The sequence below is a fragment of the Hippoglossus hippoglossus genome, chromosome 13 (genome assembly GCF_009819705.1).
Source record: "Hippoglossus hippoglossus isolate fHipHip1 chromosome 13, fHipHip1.pri, whole genome shotgun sequence".
In the NCBI taxonomy this organism is placed as follows: domain Eukaryota; kingdom Metazoa; phylum Chordata; class Actinopteri; order Pleuronectiformes; family Pleuronectidae; genus Hippoglossus; species Hippoglossus hippoglossus.
In genome coordinates, this window is record NC_047163.1 from 9,632,162 (window position 1) to 9,659,836 (window position 27,675).

Here is a 27,675-nt window from a genome sequence, read left to right on the forward strand (position 1 = left end):
AGTCATGAAATTGTGTTTTTTCTGTGTCTCTTTCTCTGCAAATACAGATGTTTTGTCTGCAGTGGTCAACAGCATTTACCTGTTGAATTACTGATCTCTCCTGCAGGACAGGGTATGCAATCATAGCAGCAGACTGGTCGTCCTTTTTGGAGGACCTTACGAGTTCCCTGGAGACAGCGCTCACTGCACACTGACACAGGCGCCTCCTTCACAACCTTCAACAACAAGGAGGGGCTGGACTCAAGCCTCAGGAGACGAAGCCAAACAAGTAAATGTTGGATGTTTTTGTAAGTGAAAATGTAGATTTTATTGTTTTGATTTCACTTTGCAAACTGAAATAAACTTTGGGAAATCATCAAGGAATTATGTATCAGGCATTCATTTGTACTTACTATGTTACACCGAATCAAATGCTGCAAATGAAATGATATACAATAGAAAACATGGTAGAGTAGTACAATACAAGTCTTGAGTAAAACATAGAATACAGGTGTTTATTGAACAGTTATTATGTATAAACAATAATGGAAGGAGAACACTTTGGCCACCACACTTTAGTTTACTACCGGATGGATTTATACGAAACTTGGTGAAATCATGCGGTATGGGTCAAGAAGGAACCCATTCAATTTTGCTATGGACACAGATCAGGAGGCTGAACCTGGATTTTTTTTTTTCACTTTCTTAACATTGCCAGATGGGGTGTTTTTCAACATTTTCACAGTTTTACCAGGGAAGGATTTATGGATCTTGATAAAAAATAAATCATGCATATAAAGAAGACTGATATCTATGAGTTCAGCTTGAGTAAGGTGCTTTACTGTGTGCCATTCTATTTATTTTAGTGCCCCCTTCCCCATAATATTCTTCTTTGTATTCTTCTCTGGTTTGTATAAGATAATATAGCATTTTGGAATAAAAATACAAATGAGGAGTCCAAAACTGGAGGCCAAAATAGCAAAGATTTCCACTGCTACACTGAACTTCCCAGGAGAGCTGACATAGGCTGGAATAAAAGTGATCCAGACTGCGCAGAATATCAACATGCTGAAGGTGATGAATTTGGCTTCGTTAAAGTTATCAGGTAATTTCCGGGCCAGAAAAGCAAGAATGAAACATAAAATGGCCAGAATCCCGATATACCCGAGTACGGCCCAGAATCCTAGAGCTGAGCCCAGCGCGCACTCCAGGATGATTTTGTCCTTGAATTCTTTAAAGTTCTTAAATGGGAAAGGAGGAGAGATTGTCAACCATAAGATGCATATAATGACCTGTATGAGAGTGAACCCTAGAACACTGAGTCTCTGCTGTGCAGGACCAAACCATTTCATCATATTTCTGCCTGGAAGTGTCGACCTGAAGGCCATTAACACCACCATAGTTTTCCCCAGGACACAAGAGATGCAGAGGACGAAGGTGATGCCGAACGCAGTGTGCCGCAGCATGCAGGACCACTCAGAGGGCCGGCCGATGAAGCTCAGGGAGCACAGGAAGCACAGAGTCAGGGAGAAGAGCAGCAGGAAGCTCAGTTCGGAGTTGTTGGCCCTGACGATGGGAGTTTTCCTGTTTCTGAAAAAGATGAGTGCCACGACTGCGGTCATACATGTTCCAAACAGGGACGCCGCGGTGAGCAGCGCTCCCATAATTTCTTTATACGAAAGAAACTCTGCCTCCTTCTTGACGCAGGTGTCCCTTCCCTCATTCGACCAGAATTCAGGATGGCATCGCACACAGGAGACAGAATCTGAAAAGTATTAAAGCAGGTGTGACTTGCCGAGTAGATCAGTTTCATTTCACTGTTCTTTTGATGCATCTACACAAAGTCTACACTATGTCCCTGACATTGGCCATTTACTGTTGTATTTTATGTTTTAGAATAAAAAGACATTCATCTTGTGATTGCCACAGACCTTTTTTCAGGCATCTAACCAAAAGTAGATGCGCAGATATGCTAGATTATTCGCAGGCTTCAGGCTCATTACTGCATAATTCATATTGGTATAACTTTGTTAATTCACTTTTCACATGGGGTCTTCAAATTTGACTTGAAGTTATAAATGCATATAATATATTTAGGTGATTTCTGACACTTTGCTTTGCTTGATATGTTTAATTCACAAATAATTTTTTCATTTATTTGTAATAGAGAAACTACACATTTCCTTCCCCAGGAAACCTTCCCTGGTTTGTATGTTAGAAAACAGATATATTTCATTTGTTAAGATTTGTACGTGACTCTGACAACTTTGATTCGTGGAACAGCAAAGTGATAAAAACAATGCATTGAACTAGACCTGTAACGTTGCTTATTTCTCCCTCTGCACATCTTATACAGTCAAAGCAGCAGACAGGTTTTCTTTTCTGGAGAACCTTCCTGGTTCCCGGGGGACATTTCTCACTGCAAACTGACACAGGCACCTGCATGAAGAAAACGACTTTGAGGAAATACACATACAATATTCACTTGTATTCATTTTGATGCAACTACACAATTATACTGCAGGGTATATACTGACGTGTTTTGAGTTCCGTGCCCAGATTAAAGACGTATTGTGCAGATTCAGCTGTTTGTCTGCAGGTAAAGATGCATCATAAAGACCGACTGTGACAAACTCCACAAAGCCATTTTCTGCTCGCTGCCAGTTTATGATTTCATACTCTGCTGCTGGGTCGCCATCTTCATTAAAGTAAACCTTGTCTCCGTCCTTTGTTTTGAACTGAATCCTTCCTATGCGCTGTAAAATCTAAAGAAGACAGATCATAGTTAATGGACATCCTCTATGTCTATCACAGAGAGACTGCTTATAAAAAAGAGTGGAAGCTTTATCTCTTGTGTAAGAACTCACCGTGAATGGATTGAGCTGCACTTTGTCGTTACATGTTTCGTTACAGCCAAGAATGCTATGAAGTGCATGAGCCACAGCATACACTCCTTTGTAGACATTGTTAAATATCGGCATGAGAGACATGTCAGTGAAGCTGTTGTGCACTTGGGTCAGATCTTCATGTCCGGTACATTCTCTCTGGTTCCCTGTGGACTGTTTGAACTTACAGCTGAATAAAGCCTCCCAGAACTCTGTAAACATTTCACTACTGGATGAATTGAGCGGCTTCACATTCAGTATGAACTCTCTCATGCCCCTGACATGTGCTTTGGGGATGGACAGGCCTATGGCACCGTCCAGGATGTGATGCCCATTCATTTCTGCAGTTTGAGAATCAAAGATCCAGCCCTCGCTGCCCACCCACTGGTAACCAGTCAGGTTGTGGTGGGACAGCTCATGTATCAGCACATCCATATCCAAGTGAGAGAGAAAAGCAACAATCACCTTAGAGGTGGAAGTCTTTATAACATTGATTATCTTTAGTATTTTGTCGGGTGGGTCTGTTCTGAAGAAAGACACAGAGTACTCCAGACAGATGCCCAGCTGTCGGGCAGTTTCTGTGAACGTAGCCATGCCGTTATTTCCGTAATCGTCATTGGTTCTAATGGCTCCAACCCAACTCCAACCAAAGTGCTTGACCAGCTGGGCCAGGGCTCTGCTCTGGTAGTAGTCACTGGGTATTGTTCTGAGGAAGGATGGGTACTTGGTTTTGTCACTGAGACAAGCGCAGGTGGCGAAGTGGCTGATCTAAAAGAAAAAAGAAATTACCTCTAAAGATAAAGATGTAAAATAGAAAAAAATTCTCTCTTAATTTACTCTAAGCAGCTGGAAAATGATTTAAAAAAGTCAAAACTATTATACGTTTAAGAAACGTACCCACCATTGGGATATGAAATGGCCCGATGACGGTAGCTATAGCCATGCACGGAGAGGAGGAGGTTTCTCCCATGATGGCCTGCACCTGTGCAGGTTTGGTACACGGTGTTGCGGAGGGGGCAGATACAACATCGTTACCGTTAGCCAAGGCCAGAGCAACCCTCACACTTCTGGCGATGGAGCCACAGGTATCGTAAATTTTATATCCCAGAGAGATGCCAGGCAGTAAATCTGTGGTGTTATTAATCTCCTCGATGGCAAAAAGCATAGCCTGGGCAAACTGGAACCCTCTGAAATTCAAACTTAATGCAAACAGTTATAGATATAGAAACACTACCCTGAATAAAATGCATGGACAACTTCACAGTTTTGTTTCTCAAATCATAATTAATTGTTTGAATATAATAATATAAGTTGAACAAAGCTTTTTTTTTAAGTTGGCCTAACAATTGTATTTTTCTCGTAGCAGTTTAAATGAAAGCCTCTGATGGTATCAATGCACACAACATCATTTCAATTTTCTTAGTTTGATAATATTTTTTTTAACCTGTTTTCTATCTCTATTCATTTCCTCCAGTAGATATTTTCCAAATTATAGATTTCTACTGCATAATTTACCTGGTGCACTCCAGTGGCAGTGGTTTGTGAATGTAGGTTTCCTGTCTGTCTTTCCAGCTGCTGTGGAAATAGAAGATTCCCCCCAACATTATGTCCCCATCCTGAGACAGTGGAGGGTTCTCAGGATCCCCCCTCTGCCTGCACTGCAGCTCCTCAGCCTGAGAGAAGGACGCCACCAGCAGCAGCTGTAAAAGTGCCCACCCTTGTTCCGGCCACCTCTGAATGGACGTCATTCTGCCTTAGAGAAATAAACCACTTGGTGGCATCACATGTGCCACAGTTTAAATCAGATGCTTTGCACTGGTATTTATACATTTATGAGCAGCATATAAAATTATAACTGAACGTGATGATTCATCGCTCTGGACCGCTCTGGACCTGCGAGGTGGGGCAAGAGGAGGGAGGTGCCAAAAGACAAGAAGAGCTAAGGGTTGTAGCCTTTTTTAAATATATTTTTACTAGTGTGTGTTTCAGATAAGAACATTCACATATGTGCAACTTACCCCCCCCCCATTTTTAAATAAACTTTGTTTTAATAGTATGTGATAACTACTTAAATTTACATTTGCATTAAACAGAATGATAAAGCTAACTGTATATAAAGTTGATAAAAAAATGACTTCAGAGAGGCTCCTTCTTATAACTATGCAATAACTTCTTTATTACAAATATTCAGTCTCCATCAACAGAAGCATTTGGCAACTTGGCGAAGTGTAACATACTTTAAACAATATCATCGTAGCTGTTTTTCATGTTAGGAGTCACACGGGGGAGAGAGTTACTTACACAACAAGTGTAAAAAGTGTTTCTTTTTAATCTCGGTTTTGGACTCCACCATCTGCTGGTTAGCTGCAATTACTCTCCTGTGCTCACCAGGCGGTTCCCTAACTTTGTCTTTCTGATGTTTTCTGATGACTCCTCTGTCTAATTACTTCTGTGCCCGAACTGAACACTTTTATTTTTTTATTTTTATTTTCGTAACCTAGCTGTGCACAGAGCGGTGTCCATTTCCTCAGAGTCTCCCCAGACCATATTTCCAATTTGATTCACACTGTATCTAATGCAAGAGTGATTTTAATCATTATTTGCAGATGAAAGTTCTCACCCTTCTGGGCTTTAGTGTCGTAGTGTGTATCCCAGTGGATGTCTTAGGTTCTGTGGCTTGAACAAATTTGATCCGTTTCATATTAGGTCATGAAGTATATAGTTTATTTATGAACAATACAAGTCACAAAGGAATTATTAATGACTGAATGTATAACAGTTCATACATTAGCAGATCTACATAGAGGCCGAACTGGTTTGACCCAAACTGACATTTGGGCCAACAACGAGAACTCATTGAATCTTTCTATGGGGCTGAAATATCATATGTCATATAATTATCATACAGTGGGTCAAAGTATTTAGTTTGTGTTGATATTTAATTGAGGGTTTGTGCTTGTTTATACTTTAAATCATAAATTAATCACAGGGACTGACACATGTGAACTTACCTTTTAAGACTCTCATGAATAAGAGTATGTTTGTATGTGTTTATGTAAGTGTTTTCTTTATTTTTTCTTTATGGTGTATGTCTTGCTATTGGGTCTAGAGCCTGTAATAAAGTTTAAAGCACTTTGGTAAGAAAATACAAAACAGCATTCCATAACTTGAAGCCAGGATGGCAAATATCTCCACAGCCACAGTGAACTTCCCAGGAGAGCTGACGTATGCCGGGATAAATGTGATCCAGACTGCGCAGAATATCAACATGCTGAAAGTGATGAATTTAGCCTCGTTGAAATTATCAGGAAGCTTTCGAGCTAAAAAAGCAAGTACGAAACACAACATGGCTAAGAGTCTGATGTATCCTAACACAGCCCAGAAGCCGACAGCTGAACCCAGTGCACACTCTAATATGATTCTGTCCTCGTAGAGATACATATTATTAAAAGGAAACGGAGGATTGATTGTCAACCAAAGAATGCAAATCACAACCTGTATCAGAGTGAATGCCAGAACACTGATCCTCTGCCGTGCAGGCCCGAACCATTTCATCACATTTCTGCCTGGAAGTGTCGCCCTGAAGGCCATTAACACCACTATAGTTTTCCCGAGGACAGAAGAGATGCAGAGGACGAAGGTGATGCCGAACGCAGTGTGCCGCAGCATGCAGGACCAATCAGAGGGCCGGCCGATGAAGGTCAGGGAGCACAGGAAGCACAGCGTCAGGGAGAAGAGCAGCAGGAAGCTCAGCTCCGAGTTGTTGGCTCGTACTAGTGGAGTTTCTATGTGGCAGTAGAAGACAAGTGTCGTGATCATCGTTAAAAAAAAGTCCCAGTAATGAAAATGCGGCCAACAGTGTTCCCAGGATTTCATCATATACCAAGAATTCTATTGTTTTGGGGATGCAGGCATCTCTTTGGCCGTTGGACCAATATTCTGGTGGGCATTTCATACAGTGTATTGAATCTGCAAAACGAAAAACAATGCAGAGAAATGTGTTTTAACAGTCAACAGTCATGAAATTGTGTTTTTTTCTGTGTCTCTTTCTCTGCAAATACAGATGTTTTGTCTGCAGTGGTCAACAGCATTTACCTGTTGAATTACTGATCTCTCCTGCAGGACAGGGTATGCAATCATAGCAGCAGACTGGTCGTCCTTTTTGGAGGACCTTACGAGTTCCCTGGAGACAGCGCTCACTGCACACTGACACAGGCGCCTCCTGCACAGCCAGAGTTCACATCAGAAATATAAGAAAGTCAACTTATAAATACAATTTTAGGTTTTTGGAACAGTTTTCAGTAAATCAGGACACAGTTAAAGAGTCCAACCCTCAGTTTCCCCTTTACCTCTGTGAGCCAGTTTCCCCAGACAACTGGGACGTTATTCATTATGAACTGATGACTCTCTGGAAGAGAAGCGTCATAACGGCCAACTGTGACTCCTTTCATAATTCCTTTGTTTGCCATTTGTAAATTAATGAGTTCATATCTTGCCGGTGAGTCTCCATTTTTGTCAAAATAAACTCTCTCCCCCTCACCGGTGGTGAAATTCACAGTGCTGAGATACTGCACAACCTATAATTAAGAAATTATACAGAGATTAAAAGACAGATTCCTGCTGTTATCACACCGACACTCAGAGCTGGAGCTTTCTCACCTGCCAAGGCTGAATGTGTTTGGGATCAGCACAGCTCCCAGAGGCAAAGGGTCCTTTACCGTCCTCACATTTAATCAGGTTGTCGAGAGCGTGAGCCGCTGCATAAACTGACTTGTACACATTGTTAGTGAATCTCAGCTCGGACACATCAGTGAATTGTGATTCTACGTTTTGCAGGCTCTCAGAGCCGCTGCATGGCTTTCTCTGTGGGTCTGCACTTTCATTCAGAGAGCAGTCGAACGTCTCTTCCCAGAAATCCCTGACAAACTGACTGTGGGGGAACTGTGAGGGGTGGAGCCGCCTCAGGTGCTCCTCCAGCCCCGGGATCTCAGCTCGGCTGACGACAAAGCCCAGTGAACCCTCCAGGATGCTGTGCCCCTCACTGTCTGTCAGAGAGTGATCTGTGATCCAGGTGTCGCTGCCGACAAACTGCAGCCCCGTGATATTCTGCTTGTACAACTCTGCTGCCAACAGCTTAATTTCTCTGTGAGACATGAACGCTACAATAACTCTGGAGGTGGCGTGCTTAATGATCGTTATTATTCTCTGCAGGTTTTCAGGAGGACCTGACGATGAAAATGATTCAGAATACTCAATGCAGACGCCGTATTCTTGTGCACTTTGGATAAATGCATTAATGCCATCGTGGCCATATTTGTTATCCACAGCTATAGCCCCGATCCAGTTCCAGCTGAAGAGCCTGACCAGCTTTGCCAGGGCTCTGCTCTGGTAGTAGTCACTGGGAATCGTTCGGAAGAAGGTGGCATACTGTTTTCTGTTGCTCAGACAGGCGCAGGTGGCAAAATGGCTGATCTGTAGTGAAAAACAGAAACATGTGACTGGAAGAGACCCATTCACATTTAATGATTTGGCAGAATCACCATTCAAATTAATCTTATAGTTATACATTTGCAGACCAAAGTAAGTTTACAGCAGCCCAATTAACAGAATCTAACATATGACTTTAATGCATGTTTTATTTTACTTACCACAGGAATATGAAACCTTCCAACCACTTTTTGAAATGCAATAGTTGGTCTGGATCCTGAATGTCCCAGTATAGCCTGCACCGTCTCCACTTTAGTGCAGTTGTTGTCCCTGACTTCCTCCTTCACTCCGCTCACCAGTGCCAGTGCAGCTCTCAGTATGTCAATGGTCCCACAGTCACTATAGATCCTGTAGCCGAGCGTGACGTTCAGCAACATATCAGGATTTCTGTTGATCTCATTTATAGCGAAGATCATCGATTGAGCAAATTTGAATTCTCTGAGATTGAAGCTGAGGTAGTGAGAAAGAAATGACGTGAAATAATTGATCAGTGTGTTACAGTCTCAAATACAGTGGCAAACATACACAGACACATTGGAAATATACTATACACAGGGCACACAATACATACTTTTTGCACTTTTGTACATCTGGAACTGTCTGAAATGTGTTAGTTACATATTCCTGCCCTGTGCGAAAAGAAAAGATGCCTCCCAGAACAAGGTCGCCATCCTGGGCCAGTTCAGGTGGTTGTGCGGAGCCTTGCAGGCGGCACACGGCGGCTCCATTCCCAATCAGCAGAACCGAGAGGAGCAGCCTCAATAAAGGCATAGTGGTTATTGGTCACCCAGCCCTGCGTCTCGTGGCGGGGCTTTATCCACCTTCAACAACAAGGAGGGGCTGGACTCAAGCCTCAGGAGACGAAGCTAAACAAGTAAATGTTGGATGTTTTTGTCAGTGAAAATGTAGATTTTATTGTTTTGATTTCACTTTGCAAACTGAAATAAACTTCGGGAAATCATCAAGGAATTATGTATCAGGCATTCATTTGTACTTACTATGTTACACTGAATAAAATGCTGCAAATGAAATGATATACAATAGAAAACATGGTAGAGTACTACAATACAAGTCTTGAGTAAAACATAGAATACAGGTGTTTATTTAACAGTTATAATGTAGAAACAATGAAATCATGCGGTATGGGTTAAGAAGGAACCCATTCAATTTTGCTATGGACACAGATCAGGAGGCTGATCCTGGATTTTTTTTTTTCACTTTCTTAACATTGCCAGATGGGGTGTTTTTCAACATTTTCACAGTTTTACCAGGGAAGGATTTATGGATCTTGATAAAAAATAAATCATGCATATTAAGAAGACTGATATCTATGAGTTCAGCTTGAGTAAGGTGCTTTACTGTGTGCCAGTCTATTTATTTTAGTGCCCCCTTCCCCATAATATTCTTCTTTGTATTCTTCTCTGGTTTATATAAGATAATATAGCATTTTGGAATAAAAATACAAATGAGGAGTCCAAAACTGGAGGCCAAAATAGCAAAGATTTCCACTGCTACACTGAACTTCCCAGGAGAGCTGACATAGGCTGGAATAAAAGTGATCCAGACTGCGCAGAATATCAACATGCTGAAGGTGATGAATTTGGCTTCGTTAAAGTTATCAGGTAATTTCCGCGCCAGAAAAGCAAGAATGAAACACAAAATGGCCAGAATCCCGATATACCCGAGTACGGCCCAGAATCCTAGAGCTGAGCCCAGCGCGCACTCCAGGATGATTTTGTCCTTGAATTCTTTAAAGTTCTTAAATGGGAAAGGAGGAGAGATTGTCAACCATAAGATGCATATAATGACCTGTATGAGAGTGAACCCTAGAACACTGAGTCTCTGCTGTGCAGGACCAAACCATTTCATCATATTTCTGCCTGGAAGTGTCGACCTGAAGGCCATTAACACCACCATAGTTTTCCCCAGGACACAAGAGATGCAGAGGACGAAGGTGATGCCGAACGCAGTGTGCCGCAGCATGCAGGACCAATCAGAGGGCCGGCCGATGAAGCTCAGGGAGCACAGGAAGCACAGAGTCAGGGAGAAGAGCAGCAGGAAGCTCAGCTCGGAGTTGTTGGCCCTGACGATGGGAGTTTTCCTGTTTCTGAAAAAGATGAGTGCCACGACTGCGGTCATACATGTTCCAAACAGGGACGCCGCGGTGAGCAGCGCTCCCATAATTTCTTTATACGAAAGAAACTCTGCCTCCTTCTTGACGCAGGTGTCCCTTCCCTCATTCGACCAGAATTCAGGATGGCATCGCACACAGGAGACAGAATCTGAAAAGTATTAAAGCAGGTGTGACTTGCCGAGTAGATCAGTTTCATTTCACTGTTCTTTTGATGCATCCACACAAAGTCTACACTATTTCCCTGACATTGGCCATTTACTGTTGTATTTTATGTTTTAGAATAAAAAGACATTCATCTTGTGATTGCCATAGACCTTTTTTCAGGCATCTAACCAAAAGTAGATGCGCAGATATGCTAGATTATTCGCAGGCTTCAGGCTCATTACTGCATAATTCATATTGGTATAACTTTGTTAATTCACTTTTCACATGGGGTCTTCAAATTTGACTTGAAGTTATAAATGCATATAATATATTTAGGTGATTTCTGACACTTTGCTTTGTTTGATATGTTTAATTCACAAATATTTTTTTCATTTATTTGTAATAGAGAAACTACACATTTCCTTCCCCAGGAAACCTTCCCTGATTTGGAAATTAGAAAACAGATATATGCCATTTGTTAGGATTGGTACGTGACTCTGACAACTTTGATTTGTGGAACAGCAAAGTGATAAAAACAATGCATTGAACTAGACCTGTAACGTTGCTTATTTCTCCCTCTGCACATCTTATACAGTCAAAGCAGCAGACAGGTTTTCCTTTCTGGAGAACCTTCCTGGTTCCTGGGGGACATTTCTCACTGCAAACTGACACAGGCACCTGCATGAAGAAAACGACTTTGAGGAAATACACATACAATATTCACTTGTATTCATTTTGATGCAACTACACAAATATACTGCAGGGTATATACTGACGTGTTTTGAGTTCCGTGCCCAGATTAAAGACGCATTGTGCAGATTCAGCTGTTTGTCTGCAGGTAAAGATGCATCATAAAGACCGACTGTGACAAACTCCACAAAGCCATTTTCTGCTCGCTGCCAGTTTATGATTTCATACTCTGCTGCTGGGTCGCCATCTTCATTAAAGTAAACCTCGTCTCCGTCCTTTGTTTTGAACTGAATCCTTCCTATGCGCTGTAAAATCTAAAGAAGACAGATCATAGTTAATGGACATCCTCTATGTCTATCACAGAGAGACTGCTTATAAAAAAGAGTGGAAGCTTTATCTCTTGTGTAAGAACTCACCGTGAATGGATTGAGCTGCACTTTGTCGTTACATGTTTCGTTACAGCCAAGAATGCTATGAAGTGCATGAGCCACAGCATACACTCCTTTGTAGACATTGTTAAATATCGGCATGAGAGACATGTCAGTGAAGCTGTTGTGCACTTGGGTCAGATCTTCATGTCCGGTACATTTTCTCTGGTTCCCTGTGGACTGTTTGAACTTACAGCTGAATAAAGCCTCCCAGAACTCTGTAAACATTTCATTACCGGATGAATTGAGCGGCTTCACATTCAGTATGAACTCTCTCATGCCCCTGACATGTGCTTTGGGGATGGACAGGCCTATGGCACCGTCCAGGATGTGATGCCCATTCATTTCTGCAGTTTGAGAATCAAAGATCCAGCCCTCGCTGCCCACCCACTGGTAACCAGTCAGGTTGTGGTGGGACAGCTCATGTATCAGCACATCCATATCCAAGTGAGAGAGAAAAGCAACAATCACCTTAGAGGTGGAAGTCTTTATAACATTGATTATCTTTAGTATTTTGTCGGGTGGGTCTGTTCTGAAGAAAGAGACAGAGTACTCCAGACAGATGCCCAGCTGTCGGGCAGATTCTGTGAACGTAGCCATGCCGTTATTTCCGTAATCGTCATTGGTTCTAATGGCTCCAACCCAACTCCAACCAAAGTGCTTGACCAGCTGGGCCAGGGCTCTGCTCTGGTAGTAGTCACTGGGTATTGTTCTGAGGAAGGACGGGTACTTGGTTTTGTCACTGAGACAAGCGCAGGTGGCGAAGTGGCTGATCTAAAAGAAAAAAAGAAATTACCTCTAAAGATAAAGATGTAAAATAGAAAAAAATTCTCTCCTAATTTACTCTAAGCAGCTGAAAAATGATTTAAAAAAGTCAAAACTATTATACATTTAAGAAACATACCCACCATTGGGATATGAAATGGCCCGATGACGGTAGCTATAGCCATGCACGGAGAGGAGGAGGTTTCTCCCATGATGGCCTGCACCTGTGCAGGTTTGGTACACGGTGTTGTGGAGGGGGCAGATACAACATCGTTACCATTAGCCAAGGCCAGAGCAACCCTCACACTTCTGGCGATGGAGCCACAGGCATCGTAAATTTTATATCCCAGAGAGATGCCAGGCAGTAAATCTGTGGTGTTATTAATCTCCTCGATGGCAAAAAGCATAGCCTGGGCAAACTGGAACCCTCTGAAATTCAAACTTAATGCAAACAGTTATAGATATAGTAAGACTACCCTGAATAAAATGCATGGACAACTTCACAGTTTTTTTTCTCAAATCATAATTAATTGTTTGAATATAATAATATAAGTTGAACAAAGCATTTTTTCAAGTTGGCCTAACAATTGTATTTTTCTCGTAGCAGTTTAAATGAAAGCCTCTGATGGTTTCAATGCACACAACATCATTTCAATTTTCTTAGTTTGATAATATTTGTTTTAACCTGTTTTCTATCTCTATTCATTTCCTCCAGTAGATATTTTCCATATTATAGATTTCTACTGTATAATTTACCTGGTGCACTCCAGTGGCAGTGGTTTGTGAGTGTAGGTTTCCTGTCTGTCTTTCCAGCTGCTGTGGAAAGAGAAGATTCCCCCCAACATTATGTCCCCATCCTGAGACAGTGGAGGGTTCTCAGGATCCCCCCTCTGCCTGCACTGCAGCTCCTCAGCCTGAGAGAAGGACGCCACCAACAGCAGCTGTAAAAGTGCCCACCCTTGTTCTGGCCACCTCTGAATGGACGTCATTCTGCCTTAGAGAAATAAACCACTTGGTGGCATCACATGTGCCACAGTTTAAATCAGACGCTTTGCACTGGTATTTATACATTTATGAGCAGCATATAAAATTGTAACTGAACGTGATGATTCATCGCTCTGGACCTGCGAGGTGGGGCAAGAGGAGGGAGGTGCCAAAGGACGAGAAGAGCTTAGGGTTATATCCTTTTTTAAATATATTTACTGTTATACATTGTGTGAGTGTTTCAGATAATAACATTCACATCTGTGCAACTCCACCCCCCCCCCCCATTTTAAAATAAACTTTGTTTTAATATTATGTGATAAGTAATCAAATTTACATTTGCATTAAACAGAATGATAAAGCTAACTGTATATAAAGTTGATAAAAAAATGACTTCAGAGAGGCTCCTTCTTATAACTGTGCAATAACTTCTTTATTACAAATATTCAGTCTCCATCAACAGAAGCATTTGGCAACTTGGCGAAGTGTAACATACTTTAAACAATATCATCGTAGCTGTTTTTCATGTTAGGAGTCACACGGGGGAGAGAGTTACTTACACAACAAGTGTAAAAAAAGTGTTTCTTTTTAATCTCGGTTTTGGACTCCACCATCTGCTGGTTAGCTGCAATTACTCTCCTGTGCTCACCAGGCGGTTCCCTAACTTTGTCTTTCTGATGTTTTCTGATGACTCCTCTGTCTAAATACTTCTGTGCCGGAACTGAACACTTTTATTTTTATTTTCGTAACCTAGCTGTGCACAGAGCGGTGTCCATTTCCTCAGAGTCTCCCCAGACCATATTTCCAATTTGATTCACACTGTATCTAATGCAAGAGTGATTTTAATCATTATTTGCAGATGAAAGTTCTCACCCTTCTGGGCTTTAGTGTCGTAGTGTGTATCCCAGTGGATGTCTTTGGTTCTGTGGCTTGAACAAATTTGATCCGTTTCATATCAGGTCATGAAGTATATAGTTTATTTATGAACAATACAAGTCACAAAGGAATTATTAATGACTGAATGTATAACAGTTCATACATTAGCAGATCTACATAGAGGCCGAACTGGTTTGACCCAAACTGACATTTGGGCCAACGAGAACTCATTGAATCTTTCTATGGGGCTGAAATATCATATGTCATATAATTATCATACAGTGGGTCAAAGTATTTAGTTTGTGTTGATATTTAATTGAGGGTTTGTGCTTGTTTACACTTTAAATCATAAATCAATCACAGGGACTGACACATTGTGAACTTATGTGTCTGTTATATGTACAGCTTAGTGTTTTCATATGATTTATGAAAACTCATAACAAGGGGTTAAGAAAAACACATTTTCATGGAAGTAAAGAGCAACACAAAATCAGTGGATAATTTGTGTAACATTTGAGTTTTATTACAATTTTAATAACAATTTTAAATATCCATATATTAATAGGAGGTGCAAAGAAAAAGAAATGTATCGAAGCAAGTCACATGAAAATAATTCAGTGCCACTCTCCAGGTCTTGTTTGTGTTTATATATATATTTAGTTTAGTTCAAGTCACATGAGTTAAAGAATATTTTTGTGCAAAACTACAACTTACTTTTTACATTTAATCGAAAGAACCAGCTAAGTCATTTCTTATAATTACTGTGTGAGCTGTAAATGTATCTGTATAATATAATAACATTATAATATATATGATTCATGTATAAACTACGAAGAAACGCAGAAAAATTATGATAAATATATTGTTATTGTTGTTATAACAGAAAACTCAAAGAGATCTCGAGGTCATTTTACCCATCAAATGTTTCTTTGTGTTTTCCTCAGGTTTTAATAAAATGATGTAGCACTTTGGTAAGAAAATACAAAACAGCATTCCATAACTTGAAGCCAGGATGGCAAATATCTCCACAGCCACAGTGAACTTCCCAGGAGAGCTGACGTATGCCGGGATAAATGTGATCCAGACTGCGCAGAATATCAACATGCTGAAGGTGATGAATTTAGCCTCGTTGAAATTATCAGGAAGTTTTCGAGCTAAAAAAGCAAGTACGAAACACAACATGGCTAAGAGTCCGATGTATCCTAACACAGCCCAGAAGCCGACAGCTGATCCCAGCGCACACTCCAGTATAATCTTGTCCTTATAGTGGTGCGTGTTTTTGAACGGAAAAGGAGGATTGATTGTCAGCCAAAGAATGCAGATCACAACCTGTATGAGAGTGAACGCCAGAACACTGATTCTCTGCTGTGCAGGCCCGAACCATTTCATCATATTTCTACCTGGGAGAGTTGCTTTAAAGGCCATTAACACCACTATAGTTTTCCCCAGGACACAAGAGATGCAGAGGACGAAGGTGATGCCGAACGCAGTGTGTCGCAGCATGCAGGACCACTCAGAGGGCCGGCCGATGAAGGTCAGGGAGCACAGGAAGCACAGAGTCAGGGAGAAGAGCAGCAGGAAGCTCAGCTCGGAGTTGTTGGCCCTGACAATGGGAGTTTGCCTGAAGTGGAAAAATATCAGGGCTATAGTCATCGCCAGGCAGGCACCAAAGACAGAGAAGCTGACCAGCAGAATACCCATCAGTTCTCTGAATGTGAGGAACTCAATGGCCTTTAAGTCACAGCTGTTCCTCTCCGCGTTGGACTTGTAGTCAGGGGGACATTTGTCACATTTCACTGCATCTGAAAGCATAAATACGTTTAGGCTGTAGAGCACGCACATCTTCAGGTAGACCAGCAAAGTGCCGGCAGTGATTTTGCCCAACAGAAACACGGCGAGCGCTAGAGTAAAGGCTAGGAATCCTGCTGTCTCACTTGTCCTGTTGCTGAACTCCCCGCCAGCACAGATGATGCAATCAAAACAGCAGATAGGTTTGCCCTTGACAAAAGCGCGGCGGGTCCCCGGCCCACAGCTCTCACTGCAGATGGACCTCGGCACCTGCATCACAGTGACGGCATCAAAACAGTTATAACTCTAAGACTTATAAACATGTTATTATGGTAATGAATCCAAGCAACAATGAATTACCTCTACTAACTACTAGCTGTTTATTATTCATGGTAAAAATGAAGAAGTTTAAATTCACAATGACGTTATATATGTTCATTATGACAGGCCGTCTACCTCAAGGTTCTCATCTGCCCAGATGGCCTTCACGTCTCTTTTCATCTCAAACTGTTCACCCTCAGGTCGGGAGGCGTCGTAGTAGCCGATGGTCTCAAAGAGAATGTAACCTGTCTCATCCATCTGCCAGTTTACCAGCGCGTAACGTGCCACAGGGTCGCCCAGCTCATCAAAGAAGACATTTTCACCGATCTTAGTGGTGAAATTGACCTGGGTCAGATAATGCAGCACCTGCAGAGACAAAGTGATGTTAATTAACTGCTTGATATATAAATACACAGTGGTTTTAAGGGTGGAATATTGTTGGATATGTTTACCTGCCAGGTCTGAATATTTTCCCTGTCAGCACAAGTGTTATTCTCAAAAGGCCCCTGTCCATCTGTGCATGTAAACAGCATGTGCAGTGCATGACCCACAGCGTATGTGGCCTTGTAAACATTATTCATCAGACTGGCATCTGAAACATCTGTGAAGCGCGTGTTTGTGTTCCGCAGGGACTCCGTGCCCGTGCAGGCTGCCACTGAACCCTGACTGTGAGCCTCTGCTTGGGGAGTCAAGGTGCAGCTGAACACCTTCTCCCACAACTCCACCAGTCCCCTGTCGCCTGGTGTGGTGGAGGGTCTGCTGCTCGCCAGGAACTCCTGCAGTCCAGGGATGTGAGCGTTGAGTGCCGCGAAGCCCACAGCCCCCTGGACCACAGCGTAGTTCACTGGAGAGGCAATGTAGCGATAGGTGATCCAGCCCTCGCTGCCCACCCACTGCAGGCCTGTCACATTCTGAGCATGAAGCTCTTTGATAAGGATGTCAAGGTCTGTGCCGTCTGCAAATGCCACTATTACCTTAGAGGTGGATTTCTTGATAATGTCAACCACCTCCAAGAACCACTTTCTGGGGTCGGTCCTATAAATAGCCACAGAATACTCAACACACACACCTTCCTTTTCAGCTGCTTCCAGAAATGTGGCCATGCCACCATTTCCATAGTCACTGTTGGTTCTTATAGCTCCAACCCAGGTCCAGCCAAAGTGTTTCATCAGCTTTGCCAATGCTTTGCTCTGGTAAATGTCACTGGGTATGGTTCTGAAGAAGGACGGATAATCTCTCCTGTTACTAAGACATGCACAAGTGGCTGAATGACTGATCTGAAACACAAGTGACAGAGAGAAATTGCAAGTTGTCAACACATTTCTGCAAATCATTAGGTCATGAATACCTGATAGGAATCACACATGTAATAAAGCATTTTCAAATATTATATTACTCCTAATTTAACAACACATATTTACTTGACAGTTGATGTGTGTGGAAGGCGTGCACCCCCCAAAACACTCACCACAGGTATATGGAAGGGTCCCATGGTGCGTGCAATACCTATTGTGGAGGTGGATGTGGTTTCCCCTATGACAGCATGCACATTGGAGAGTTTGTTACATCTGCCTTCCCCACTCTCATACCTATTCATCAGGTTCAGTGACGCTTTGATGGACAGAGGGATACTGGGGCAGGAGTCAAAGATTCTGTAGCCCAGCGTCACGCCCGGCAGCAGCTCTGAGCTGTTGTTGATCTCCTCTATGGCAAACATCATAGTGTAGGCATACTGGAGCTCACCTGGGTCCAGTCTGAGAACAGGAGAGATTGTACAATTTGTCAAAATCAAGGACTGTGAAACACACATTAAAGCACAACACATTCTGGAGCAACCTTACCCTTCACACCGGATCGTTCCTGAGTTGACTTGTAGCTCTGGACTGACACTGACTGGGTTCTGGTGGAAGGAGAAAATGCCTCCAATGCTGATGTCCCCCTCCTTAGAAAACTGAGACAGTTCTTTTGTCCCGTATGTTTGACACACAGGCTTCTCTCCTCTGACAGCCAGAAGGGAAGCCAGCAGCAGATCTGCCATCAGCAGCATCATTGTTCACCACAGTATTTACCACCCAAGTCTCCCAGATCAAACCACCGACTCTGAGTATTTTATAAGGTTTTTTCTTTCAACACAAAGCCTCAGGCACTGTTCCTCTCCACCAATGACAGCCCTTGTGGTGTGACTGGCAGATTTGTTGACCTGTTAGAAGGCCTAACACAATTGTTAGTCATATTTTTCTTTTTTGCATTACCAACTCCTTACAATCAGAAATATGCACGTGTCTATGGGGATATCTGAGCTGTTGTTATGTATTGTATTTTTAATTGTATCATTCCAGCCTAATCATTATGGTGACTTGTATGCAGAAGATAACGTCTTTAAAATAAGCAAAACTATCACAAAGGAAGCTAAAGGTTTTGACAGCAGCTAAACTTTATTTTCTACATCAAATATGTCACAGATAGAAGGAAAATAAACAATATCTTCATCAGACATATGTTGATGTTTTAACTCATGCATCTGTATTTCACTTACAAATGCACAGTTTTAAACATGTAGTGCAGTGTATTTTTTTTTTTTAATTTTTACCTTTTCAGGCATTAAATGATGATGCCAATTCATTGAAACTGTTGCCTTTAATAATATTTGCAAAACCACTTATTGGATCTTTATTGTTTTACTATTCCAACCCATTCACTGTGATCTTGACTGGTTTCTCCCCATCATATGTTTTTTAGTGTTCCTCTCTGGTTTCAGTATTAAAATGTAACATTTTGGAGCATATATACAGAAAAGCAAACCAAAGCTGGAGGCCAGAATTGCAAAGATCTCCACAGCCACAGTGAACTTCCCAGGAGAGCTGACATAAGCTGGGATGAAAGTGACCCAGACTGCACAGAATATCAACATGCTGAATGTGATGAACTTAGCCTCATTGAAATTATCGGGCAGCTTTCGAGCCAGAAAAGCAAGGATGAGGCACAGCACAGCCAGGAGTCCTACATACCCCAGCACAGCCCAGAAGCCTATAGGTGAACCCACGTCACACTCCAGAATGATCCTTTCAGTGGCGTGGGCTGTGTTTTTGTAGGGGAATGGCGGTGCAAGCGTTAACCACAGTACACAAATCAAGACCTGTAGTGAGGTACAGCTGAGAACGCTGGTTCTCTGAAGCGGTGCCGAACACTGGAGAACAGTGTTTGCAGGCCTTGTAGCCTTAAAGGCCACCACCACTGCTATGGTTTTAGCCAAGACACAAGACATGCACAGGGCGAAGGTGATGCCGAAAGCTGTGTGTCGCAGCATGCAGGACCACTCAGAGGGCCGGCCGAGGAAGGTCAGAGAGCACAGGAAGCACAGAGTCAGGGAGAAGAGCAGCAGGAAGCTCAGCTCAGCGTTACTGGCTTTAACAAGAGGTGTGTGACGAAACCGAAAGAAAACACCCGACACCACTAGAGTTAAACTTGCTCCGAATAACGAGAAGGCGGTGAGGAGGACCCCCATGGTTTCTCCATAAGACAGGAACTCGATCACCTTTGGAACACACTGGCTGTGGTCCTCATTTGACCAGAACTCCAGCGGACACCGTGAACACTCCGCAGAATCTGAATGAAAAACATGAAACGTGTTAATGATGTGAGCTGCAAGTTGGAATAGCACTCATATATAGTGTATTAAGGGAAAGTCCAAGAGATTTGTATTTGCTTTTGGGGGTGGAAACACAAAATTTTATGTGAAAACTGTCAAGAAATGTGGTTAAATGTGACAAGATCTAAATTTTTTATTCTATCCATTTATTATTCTTTAATCGTTAAACACATTTTATTTTCTTTAAAAAATCCAAGACATATCATAAACTCATATTATGAGGAAAATGTTGTTGTAAATGATACCAATAATTTAAAGGAGAAATAGCCATTTCTATGACGTAATTTATTTTATCATCAGTCATAAGGAATTACTCATTTGATCATTATTTACAAAAGCACAGTCTCACATGTTGAAAGAACATATGCATTTAATGACCAGATAAAATCAAGAAAGGAATAATTAATAGAAAAATTTAGAAGAAAATCAAATCAATTCATTTTTCCTACATTTCTATGGGGTCTGTTGGGTGAAGACACACACATGCATATTCACATAGGAAATTACACATTGACTGATTATTAGGAAAGTGTTCACTCACTGTTAGAGTTGCTGATTTCTCCAGCAGCACAGGCGATGCAGGAGAAACAGCAGATGGGTTTACCTTTAATTACAGCCTGGCGGAAACCTGGCGGACAACTCTCACTGCAAACAGACCGAGGCCTCTGCAACAACAACACAACACCAACAGTCACAGTTTGTATTTAGTTTAGGTCATTTATCATAGGGAATGATCTTTAAATGTTATTCGTCAACCTCAAGTTGGAGATTTAGACCTTGATCTTACACATGAATCATAAGTGAAACTTGACAATGTCCAATGTTGATTTTGAAGATTTATTTTGATTTCTAAGATGAATCAGGAACCACATAACGTCAGTCTGACAAAATCTACAGTAAAAGACGTGACAATAAAATCAAATTCATTTTTTTCATTTCAATGTGAATGCTGTCATCTTAAATTTAGACCCTGTCACATCTGTCTCTGCATCCTCCACCAACAACACACAAACTCAATCTGCTCCGTAATGATCACTTTAGACTTTTGATGTACCTTGAGGGATTCAGCCGCCCATGTAATGTTTAATCCATTCATGGTGAACTGTTTTCCACTTGGTAGCGACGCATCGTAACTCCCCACAGCCACAAACACAGTATCTCCCGCTCGGTTTCTCTGCCAGTTCACCAGCTCGTACGTGGCAGCAGGGTCTCCATTCCCATCAAAATACACTCTTTCTCCAGACTGAAGAGTGAAGTTCACATGTTGGAGATGTTTTACAACCTACATGTAGAGAAGAGTGATGATTAAGTTTAAGAATAGGGAATCATATATTATTTATATCATTGGCCTGAGTCATGAAGGCAACCTTATACCTGTTTTGGGTCTAAATTATCTTTCCATGTGCACGTCTGGTTCGCCGCTTCACCACCAAGTCCACATTTTAACATGTTATGCAAAGCATGAGCCACAGCGTACACGGCCTTATAGACGTTGTTAGATATCCTCAGCTCTGACACATCTGTGAAAGGATTGTCTACGTCCTGTAATCTCTCAGAACCAGAGCACTGGGTCTGACCGTGCAGACTGGATTGGACACTGCAGCCAAAGGTTGCTTCCCAGAACTCCCTCAGAAGATTATTCCGAGGGTCCTGACGTGGGTGGACCTTCAGAAGAAACTCTCTCAGGCCTGTGATCTTTGTCTTTTTAATGGTGAAGCCCAGAGATCCTGTCAGGATGACAGAGTACCTCTCATTGGCCAAATGACCTGCTGTGATCCAGGATTCACTGCCCACCCACTGCAGCCCGGTCATGTTCTGCTTCACAGCTTCCTCAAGCAAGACGTCCATCTCACCTTGGGCGAGAAAAGCAACCAACACTCTTGCACTGCCGCCACGGATCATTCTGACCACCCTGGCAACCTGCTCACTGGGGTCCGTTCTCGATATGGCCTCAGAGTACTCAACACAAACCCCTTCCTGACTTGCGGCTGCGATAAACGTCGCCATGCCATTGTTACCATAGTCGTTGTCACTCCTAACTGCCCCAACCCACGTCCAGCCAAGGTGCTTCACCAGTTGGGCCAGGGCTCTGCTCTGGAAGTAGTCACTCGGGATGGTGCGGAAAAAGGAGGGGAACTCCTTTCTGTTACTCAGACAAGCACATGTGGCAAAGTGGCTGATCTAATAGCAAAAAAGGAGGGATGCAAAAACACACGAAGGACATTTCAGTGGCTATTGAAATTAAAGGACAAAAAGCCTTAATCCCAAATTTAGAAATGAGTAATTCAGCTTTAGTTGAAAGTACAGTTCACGGAAAGAGTTTCCAAATAAAGCAAGATAAAATGTGCAAATATTTACCACTGGTATTTGGAAAACCCCCGACATTTGTAGCATCACGATAGTCGAGGAGGACTCAGAGGCTCCGATGATGGCCTGAACAGATGACTGGCTGGAGCAGCTTTTTCCCAAAGTCCTCTCCTCCCCATTCATCAGACCCATCACTGCACGAGTTGAGGGCAGCGTTGAACCACAGCTGTCAAATATCTTATAACCCACTGAGATATTAGGCAGTAGAGAATTGCTGTTGTTGATCTCCTCAATGGCAAAAATCATCGTTTGGGCAAAACGAAATTCTCTGAGGTTTATCCTAAAAAAACAAAAAAGTAAGACATGTTTTCAGACAATATGTGATTTTAACTTCTTAACAAATGAGAAAGGAGACGTCAAATAGTACCTGGAACATTTGAGAGGCTGTGGAGCGTCTGTGAAGGAGAGTGGAGGATTTGAGATTTGACTGTGGATTGAGAAAGCCCCGCCGATAGTGAGAGTTCCTGCCTTCGATAACAGAGGAAACTCCGGGCTCCCGAGCATCTCACAATCTTCCTCTGCTCCGAGGGCTCCCATAAAAAGCAAACACAACAACATTGTATGGACGCAGTCACTCATCCAGTGCAAATAAGAGGCACACAGGTGTGTACACACAAAGCTGTTACCTGTGATGACTTATTCTATCATCGACCAAAACACATAGCTGCTGGGCAGAGCTTTATAATTATGCATAAATAACAGAGGTCCTCTTATCAAATGACAGTGACATGACGTCAGACCGCTTTAATGTTCTTCATTCAACCACACCATTATGTCATAATTACCGTTAGCTGTAAATTATATTGTGTAATGAGATGTGATGAGGAGGGACATATAGCATTTCAACATAATTATAGTTGTAAAGTGCAATTAAGCAGCACAACATTAAGTAGAGGAAAAAGGTAAATAAATAAAAACTGTAGAAAACGAACTTGATAATGAGGAGAGGATCTGTAGAAATGCCCAAATGTTTTTTTTTTTTTACCTTTTAAAGATTAATTTAGCAGCTACAACAATAATCAAGCTTCACAGACAGATACTGAAAACATGATAGAAAATATTTTGACACCACAGCATTTTCTACTATATTAATACACAAGTGTTTACTTCCCTTACACTGCACTTGACCCTCAAGTGAAGAAGGTTCTGTATGATTAGTTTTGGTATACGGGGTTAGTACAAAGGAAATGGCCAATGAATCACTATCAACTCACATTGTCTTTCATCAACCATTTCCGAGAGTTGGGAATGTGTTTAGCTGATATTATGTGTGATTATATAAAAAAATAATTCTAATGAAATATATCAGGTCACTATTCCTAGGCTGCCGTACCAGTGCAGGAAGTATTGTGGACGTTGTGATGATAAGTGCAACGGGATGTTAAAGATATAAGGTGATGGCACTCATATTGCTTTATTGCATATTATTGCCAAAAAACAAGATACATTAAGATTTGGACAAGTCCTAAATGCACTTGTGCCACATGCTTTTGGCTTTGCACCTAGATCAACAGTATAGAGCAAAAAATGTAAGGAGTCATATATATCTTATATATCTTTATTCAAATTTGTGCAGTTGTGTGACGTTAATGTGCACGAAAAGGACAAGTGTGCAAACCTTAGTTGTGATAATTACAATAAAGAGACAGGTTGTTATTGTTTTATGTTATTCATATGAAATAAAACAAGATTACATTTTTAAACTCAAATGTATTTTATTGTCTGTATGGTTATATAGGTATGATTCAATACATCATAAAATCATATATATATATATATATATATATTAAATGTTTGACTGCCAGTCCAGGATGATGAATTGAATGAGAAGTCTAAAGAAAGCTAAGTTAACATTTATGTTTCAATGAATAGGCACATTTTTTAAATATGGTTATAACATGTTTATGATCATGTTTTTCCCATCAGATGTTTCTTTGTGTTCAATTCAGGTTTGAGAACAATAATAAAGCATTTAGGTGCAAATATACAGAAGAGAATCCCATAACTTGAGGCCAAAATAGCAAATATCTCCACAGCCACAGTGAACTTCCCAGGAGTGCTGACGTAAGCTGGAATAAATGTGATCCAGACTGCGCAGAATATCAACATGCTGAAGGTGATCAATTTAGCTTCATTGAAATTATTAGGTAACTTTCTACCCAAAAAAGCGAGTACAAAACAAAGGACAGCAAGGAGTCCGATGTATCCTAACACAGCCCAGAAGCCTATCGGTGATCCAAGGGCACACTCAAGAATGATCTTCTCCTTATAGTGGCTTACATTTTTGAAGGGAAAAGGAGGATTGATTGTCAGCCAAAGAATGCAAATCACAATCTGTATCAGAGTGAACAACAGAACACTGATTCTCTGCTGTGCAGGCCCGAACCATTTCATCACATTTCTGCCTGGAAGTGTCGCCCTGAAGGCCATTAACACCACTATAGTTTTCCCCAGAATACAAGAGATGCAGAGGACGAAGGTGATGCCGAACGCAGTGTGTCGCAGCATGCAGGACCACTCAGAGGGCCGGCCGATGAAGGTGAGGGAGCACAGGAAGCACAGAGTCAGGGAGAAGAGCAGCAGGAAGCTCAGCTCGGAGTTGTTGGCCTTCACCAAGGGAGTGTCCTTATTGATCAGGAATAGCGTTGCCACAATCAAAGTAAGAACTACACCAAACACAGTGAAAAACACAAGTGTTTTACTCATAACCTCAGTGAAGGAGAGGAACTCGACATTTTTCAGAACACAAGCATCTCTGTTTTGATTGGACCAGTACTCTTCAGGACACTTTTTGCATCCATTAGAATCTGCAATAGAAATAATGTTACCATTATTGCAATCCAATATGTGGCATCCTGAAAACACGAATGAAAGCCTGTACCACAGCAAACTTTAATATGATGCATTGTGAGCTAACAAACAGTGTGTTCATATTGCCATGTATCAGGTTTGCAGCACCTGTGGTGTTGCTGATTTCTCCCTCTGCACATGGAATACAGTCGTAGCAGCAGACAGGTTTTCCTTTCTGAAGGACTTTACGAGTTCCTGGACGACAGCTCTCACTGCACACTGACACCGGCAGCTTTGGATCAAAGACAAAAACGAAGAAGTTACGTTTATTTCCACAATACATCAGAACTACAAGGCCATACAGACATTCAGGTGTGACTCTTAGTTAACATATTTGCCTCTGTGTTTCCTCCAGGCCACATTATAGCTTCAGTTTTGAGGACGAACTTCTGTCCAGGGGGCAGGGAGGCGTCATAGTAACCAACAGGTTTGAAGTGGACCGACCCGTCTGATCTACGCTGCCAGTTTACCACCTCATATAGGGCCACAGCTGCTCCGGTGCTGTCGAACCACACCTGCTCCCCATTCTTAATCGTGAAGTTTACTTGCTTCAGAGACTCCACTGCCTGAAAAGCCAAAGACACATTTTTGTAAATTGAGTTACAAGTCTGAGAAAGTTAAGTTGTCACTTGAATTTACCTGCCAGGGTGTAACCTTCACCGTCCTGTCACATCCCTGACTTTGTGAGCACTTTAACATGCTGTGCAGAGAATAAGCCACAGCATAGATGGCTTTGTAGATGTTACCGGAGTATCTCAGCTCCGTCACATCATGATCATAATATTTCAGCTCCGTAAGATTGTGGTTTTCTTTGCAAGGTGCAGTTCCTGTCATGCTGTTGTTGTGTCCCTCCTTGCACTTAAACTCTCCCTGCCAGAAATCTTTGGTTAAAAACTCCTCCAGGCCACTGATGTTGGCTTTCTGCACAGCGAAGCCCAGTGAACCTCCCAGCACAGTAAAGCTGGTCGGAGTCACAAGGCTGTCGGCAGTGATCCAGGCCTCCACACCAATGAACTGACGGCCCGTGATGTTGTGGAGACTCAGCTGCTCCAGCAGGTTGTTCATCTCTACGTGGGCCAGGAAAGCCACGATGACCCGGGCAGTGCTCTTACGGATCACCTCGACCACTTTCATCAGTTTCTCTGGTTCCTCCCTGTGAAATTTCTCCGTATACTCAACACAGACGCCCTCCTCTTGGGCTGCAGCGAGGAAGATGGCCATGCCGTTGTTACCATAGTCGCTGTCGCTGTTGACTGCCCCGACCCACGTCCAGCCAAAGTGCTTGACCAGCTGGGCGAGCGCTCGGCTTTGGTAGAGGTCACTGGCAATGGTTCGAAAGAAAGAGGGATACTCCTTCCTGTTGCTCAAACACTCACAAGTAGCTGAATGACTTATCTGGGAATTCAGAAGAAGAGTGACAGAACAGGGAGGATTTGCACATAATAAACGTATGAATCCACATGGACCTGCGACTTACCACTGGTATTTTGAATGGTCCTGTAGTGCGTGACAGCACGATGGTCGACGAAGACTCAGACTCCCCGATAATAGCATGAACGGCTGACTGACCGGAGCAGCTCTTTCCTGTCGTCCCCTCGTCGCCGTTCATCAGGGCCATCACCGCTCGCATCGAGGATAATGTTGAGCCACAGTTGTCATAAATACGGTATCCGATAGAAACATTGGGAAGAAGGACGTCACTTTTGTTGATTTCTTCGATTGCAAAAATCATGGTCTGGGCAAATCGAAACTCCCTGAGGTTGACACTGAGACAAAAAACAGCAAAATACAAACTTGTACACTGTGAAATACATCATCAGAAAGTATTGTTATGCAGTGCCCGCAATTACCTGGAGCATGTGAGGCGTGTTGGTTTCACTGTAAAAGAAAGTGGAGGTTGTGCAATTTTGCTGTGGATGGAAAAGGCTCCCCCGATTGTCACATCTCCCTCTTTAGACAACAGGGGGATCTCTGGACTCCCCAGTATCTGACAGACAGGAGCTTCCTCCTCTGTTGCTGCAAATGCAAACAGGAGCCCCACAAAAACCACTCCTGTTTTCACTGGTGACATTTTCTACTCCCAGAACCTGACAGGGCGCCGCCACCCATGTTGAGGTCAAAACAGACCTGAATGTGACTTTTATAATCTTAGATGACGACAGGGCTCGCTGAATTCTTAGTGACCAATCAGAGATAAGTGTGATATGACAGTTTTGATTGGGCATAGCCATAAAATGTCAGTACAGAGTAACTGAATGATGGCAGGCATAGTTACATATTACTTTACGGATAAATTACTTTGTGTTGCTACAAACTGTTCAACAGAAA

General features: G+C 42.3%; 6 protein-coding genes across 6 annotated transcripts; all 6 read right to left on the reverse strand.

Annotated features, from left to right (window-relative positions):
• Positions 1-836: 836 nt before the first annotated feature.
• Positions 837-4,483, reverse strand: LOC117772757 (extracellular calcium-sensing receptor-like). The gene is made up of 6 exons (XM_034604185.1): positions 4,380-4,483; positions 3,766-4,063; positions 2,847-3,632; positions 2,517-2,744; positions 2,295-2,418; positions 837-1,744 (listed from the first exon to the last, which is right to left on the reverse strand). Exons 1-6 carry the CDS (start codon positions 4,466-4,468, stop codon positions 837-839), a joined length of 2,433 nt encoding a protein of 810 aa, XP_034460076.1. The 5' UTR covers positions 4,469-4,483.
• A 1,486-nt stretch (positions 4,484-5,969) lies between these two features.
• LOC117773117 (extracellular calcium-sensing receptor-like) lies at positions 5,970-8,767 on the reverse strand. Its single transcript, XM_034604814.1, is given in 6 exon segments — positions 5,970-6,689; positions 6,691-6,833; positions 6,960-7,086; positions 7,214-7,441; positions 7,524-8,336; positions 8,513-8,767. Coding segments are annotated over 6 exon segments (2,286 nt in total).
• A 958-nt stretch (positions 8,768-9,725) lies between these two features.
• On the reverse strand, positions 9,726-13,407 carry LOC117773218 (extracellular calcium-sensing receptor-like). Its single transcript, XM_034604937.1, has 6 exons — positions 13,269-13,407; positions 12,656-12,953; positions 11,736-12,521; positions 11,406-11,633; positions 11,184-11,307; positions 9,726-10,633 (listed from the first exon to the last, which is right to left on the reverse strand). The coding sequence occupies exons 1-6, from the start codon at positions 13,355-13,357 to the stop codon at positions 9,726-9,728; spliced, it is 2,433 nt and encodes an 810-aa protein (XP_034460828.1). The 5' UTR covers positions 13,358-13,407.
• A 1,853-nt stretch (positions 13,408-15,260) lies between these two features.
• On the reverse strand, positions 15,261-18,468 carry LOC117773219 (extracellular calcium-sensing receptor-like). Its single transcript, XM_034604938.1, has 6 exons — positions 18,323-18,468; positions 17,950-18,235; positions 16,934-17,758; positions 16,617-16,847; positions 16,307-16,430; positions 15,261-16,174 (listed from the first exon to the last, which is right to left on the reverse strand). Exons 2-6 carry the CDS (start codon positions 18,199-18,201, stop codon positions 15,261-15,263), a joined length of 2,346 nt encoding a protein of 781 aa, XP_034460829.1. The 5' UTR covers positions 18,202-18,235; positions 18,323-18,468.
• Positions 18,469-19,176: 708 nt separating this feature from the next.
• LOC117773118 (extracellular calcium-sensing receptor-like) lies at positions 19,177-23,076 on the reverse strand. The gene is made up of 6 exons (XM_034604816.1): positions 22,865-23,076; positions 22,489-22,777; positions 21,505-22,311; positions 21,185-21,412; positions 20,672-20,795; positions 19,177-20,087 (listed from the first exon to the last, which is right to left on the reverse strand). The coding sequence occupies exons 1-6, from the start codon at positions 23,074-23,076 to the stop codon at positions 19,177-19,179; spliced, it is 2,571 nt and encodes an 856-aa protein (XP_034460707.1).
• A 1,231-nt stretch (positions 23,077-24,307) lies between these two features.
• LOC117772825 (extracellular calcium-sensing receptor-like) lies at positions 24,308-27,315 on the reverse strand. The gene is made up of 6 exons (XM_034604334.1): positions 27,198-27,315; positions 26,825-27,113; positions 25,987-26,742; positions 25,686-25,913; positions 25,456-25,579; positions 24,308-25,304 (listed from the first exon to the last, which is right to left on the reverse strand). The coding sequence occupies exons 2-6, from the start codon at positions 27,077-27,079 to the stop codon at positions 24,406-24,408; spliced, it is 2,262 nt and encodes a 753-aa protein (XP_034460225.1). The 5' UTR covers positions 27,080-27,113; positions 27,198-27,315; the 3' UTR covers positions 24,308-24,405.
• Between the last annotated feature and the right edge of the window lie 360 nt (positions 27,316-27,675).

Coding starts and splice junctions, on each gene's coding strand:
- LOC117772757 (XM_034604185.1), bottom strand. CDS start 4,468: ATGTTGGGGGGAATCTTCTATTTCCACAGCAGCTGGAAAGACAGACAG. Junction 4,064..4,379: donor CTGCCACTGGAGTGCACCAG/GTAAATTATGCA, acceptor GTTTGCATTAAG/TTTGAATTTCAGAGGGTTCC. Junction 2,419..2,516: donor GGGCACGGAACTCAAAACAC/GTCAGTATATAC, acceptor TTCTTCATGCAG/GTGCCTGTGTCAGTTTGCAG.
- LOC117773218 (XM_034604937.1), bottom strand. CDS start 13,357: ATGTTGGGGGGAATCTTCTCTTTCCACAGCAGCTGGAAAGACAGACAG. Junction 12,954..13,268: donor CTGCCACTGGAGTGCACCAG/GTAAATTATACA, acceptor GTTTGCATTAAG/TTTGAATTTCAGAGGGTTCC. Junction 12,522..12,655: donor GGCCATTTCATATCCCAATG/GTGGGTATGTTT, acceptor TTTTTCTTTTAG/ATCAGCCACTTCGCCACCTG.
- LOC117773219 (XM_034604938.1), bottom strand. CDS start 18,201: ATGATGTTTGCCATAGAGGAGATCAACAACAGCTCAGAGCTGCTGCCG. Junction 17,759..17,949: donor GACCCTTCCATATACCTGTG/GTGAGTGTTTTG, acceptor CTTGTGTTTCAG/ATCAGTCATTCAGCCACTTG. Junction 16,175..16,306: donor GGAGTTCAGCAACAGGACAA/GTGAGACAGCAG, acceptor TTATGCTTTCAG/ATGCAGTGAAATGTGACAAA.
- LOC117773118 (XM_034604816.1), bottom strand. CDS start 23,076: ATGAGTGACTGCGTCCATACAATGTTGTTGTGTTTGCTTTTTATGGGA. Junction 22,778..22,864: donor CAGCCTCTCAAATGTTCCAG/GTACTATTTGAC, acceptor TTGTTTTTTTAG/GATAAACCTCAGAGAATTTC. Junction 20,088..20,671: donor AGAAATCAGCAACTCTAACA/GTGAGTGAACAC, acceptor TTTTTCATTCAG/ATTCTGCGGAGTGTTCACGG.
- LOC117772825 (XM_034604334.1), bottom strand. CDS start 27,079: ATGATTTTTGCAATCGAAGAAATCAACAAAAGTGACGTCCTTCTTCCC. Junction 26,743..26,824: donor GACCATTCAAAATACCAGTG/GTAAGTCGCAGG, acceptor CTGAATTCCCAG/ATAAGTCATTCAGCTACTTG. Junction 25,305..25,455: donor AGAAATCAGCAACACCACAG/GTGCTGCAAACC, acceptor TTTCTATTGCAG/ATTCTAATGGATGCAAAAAG.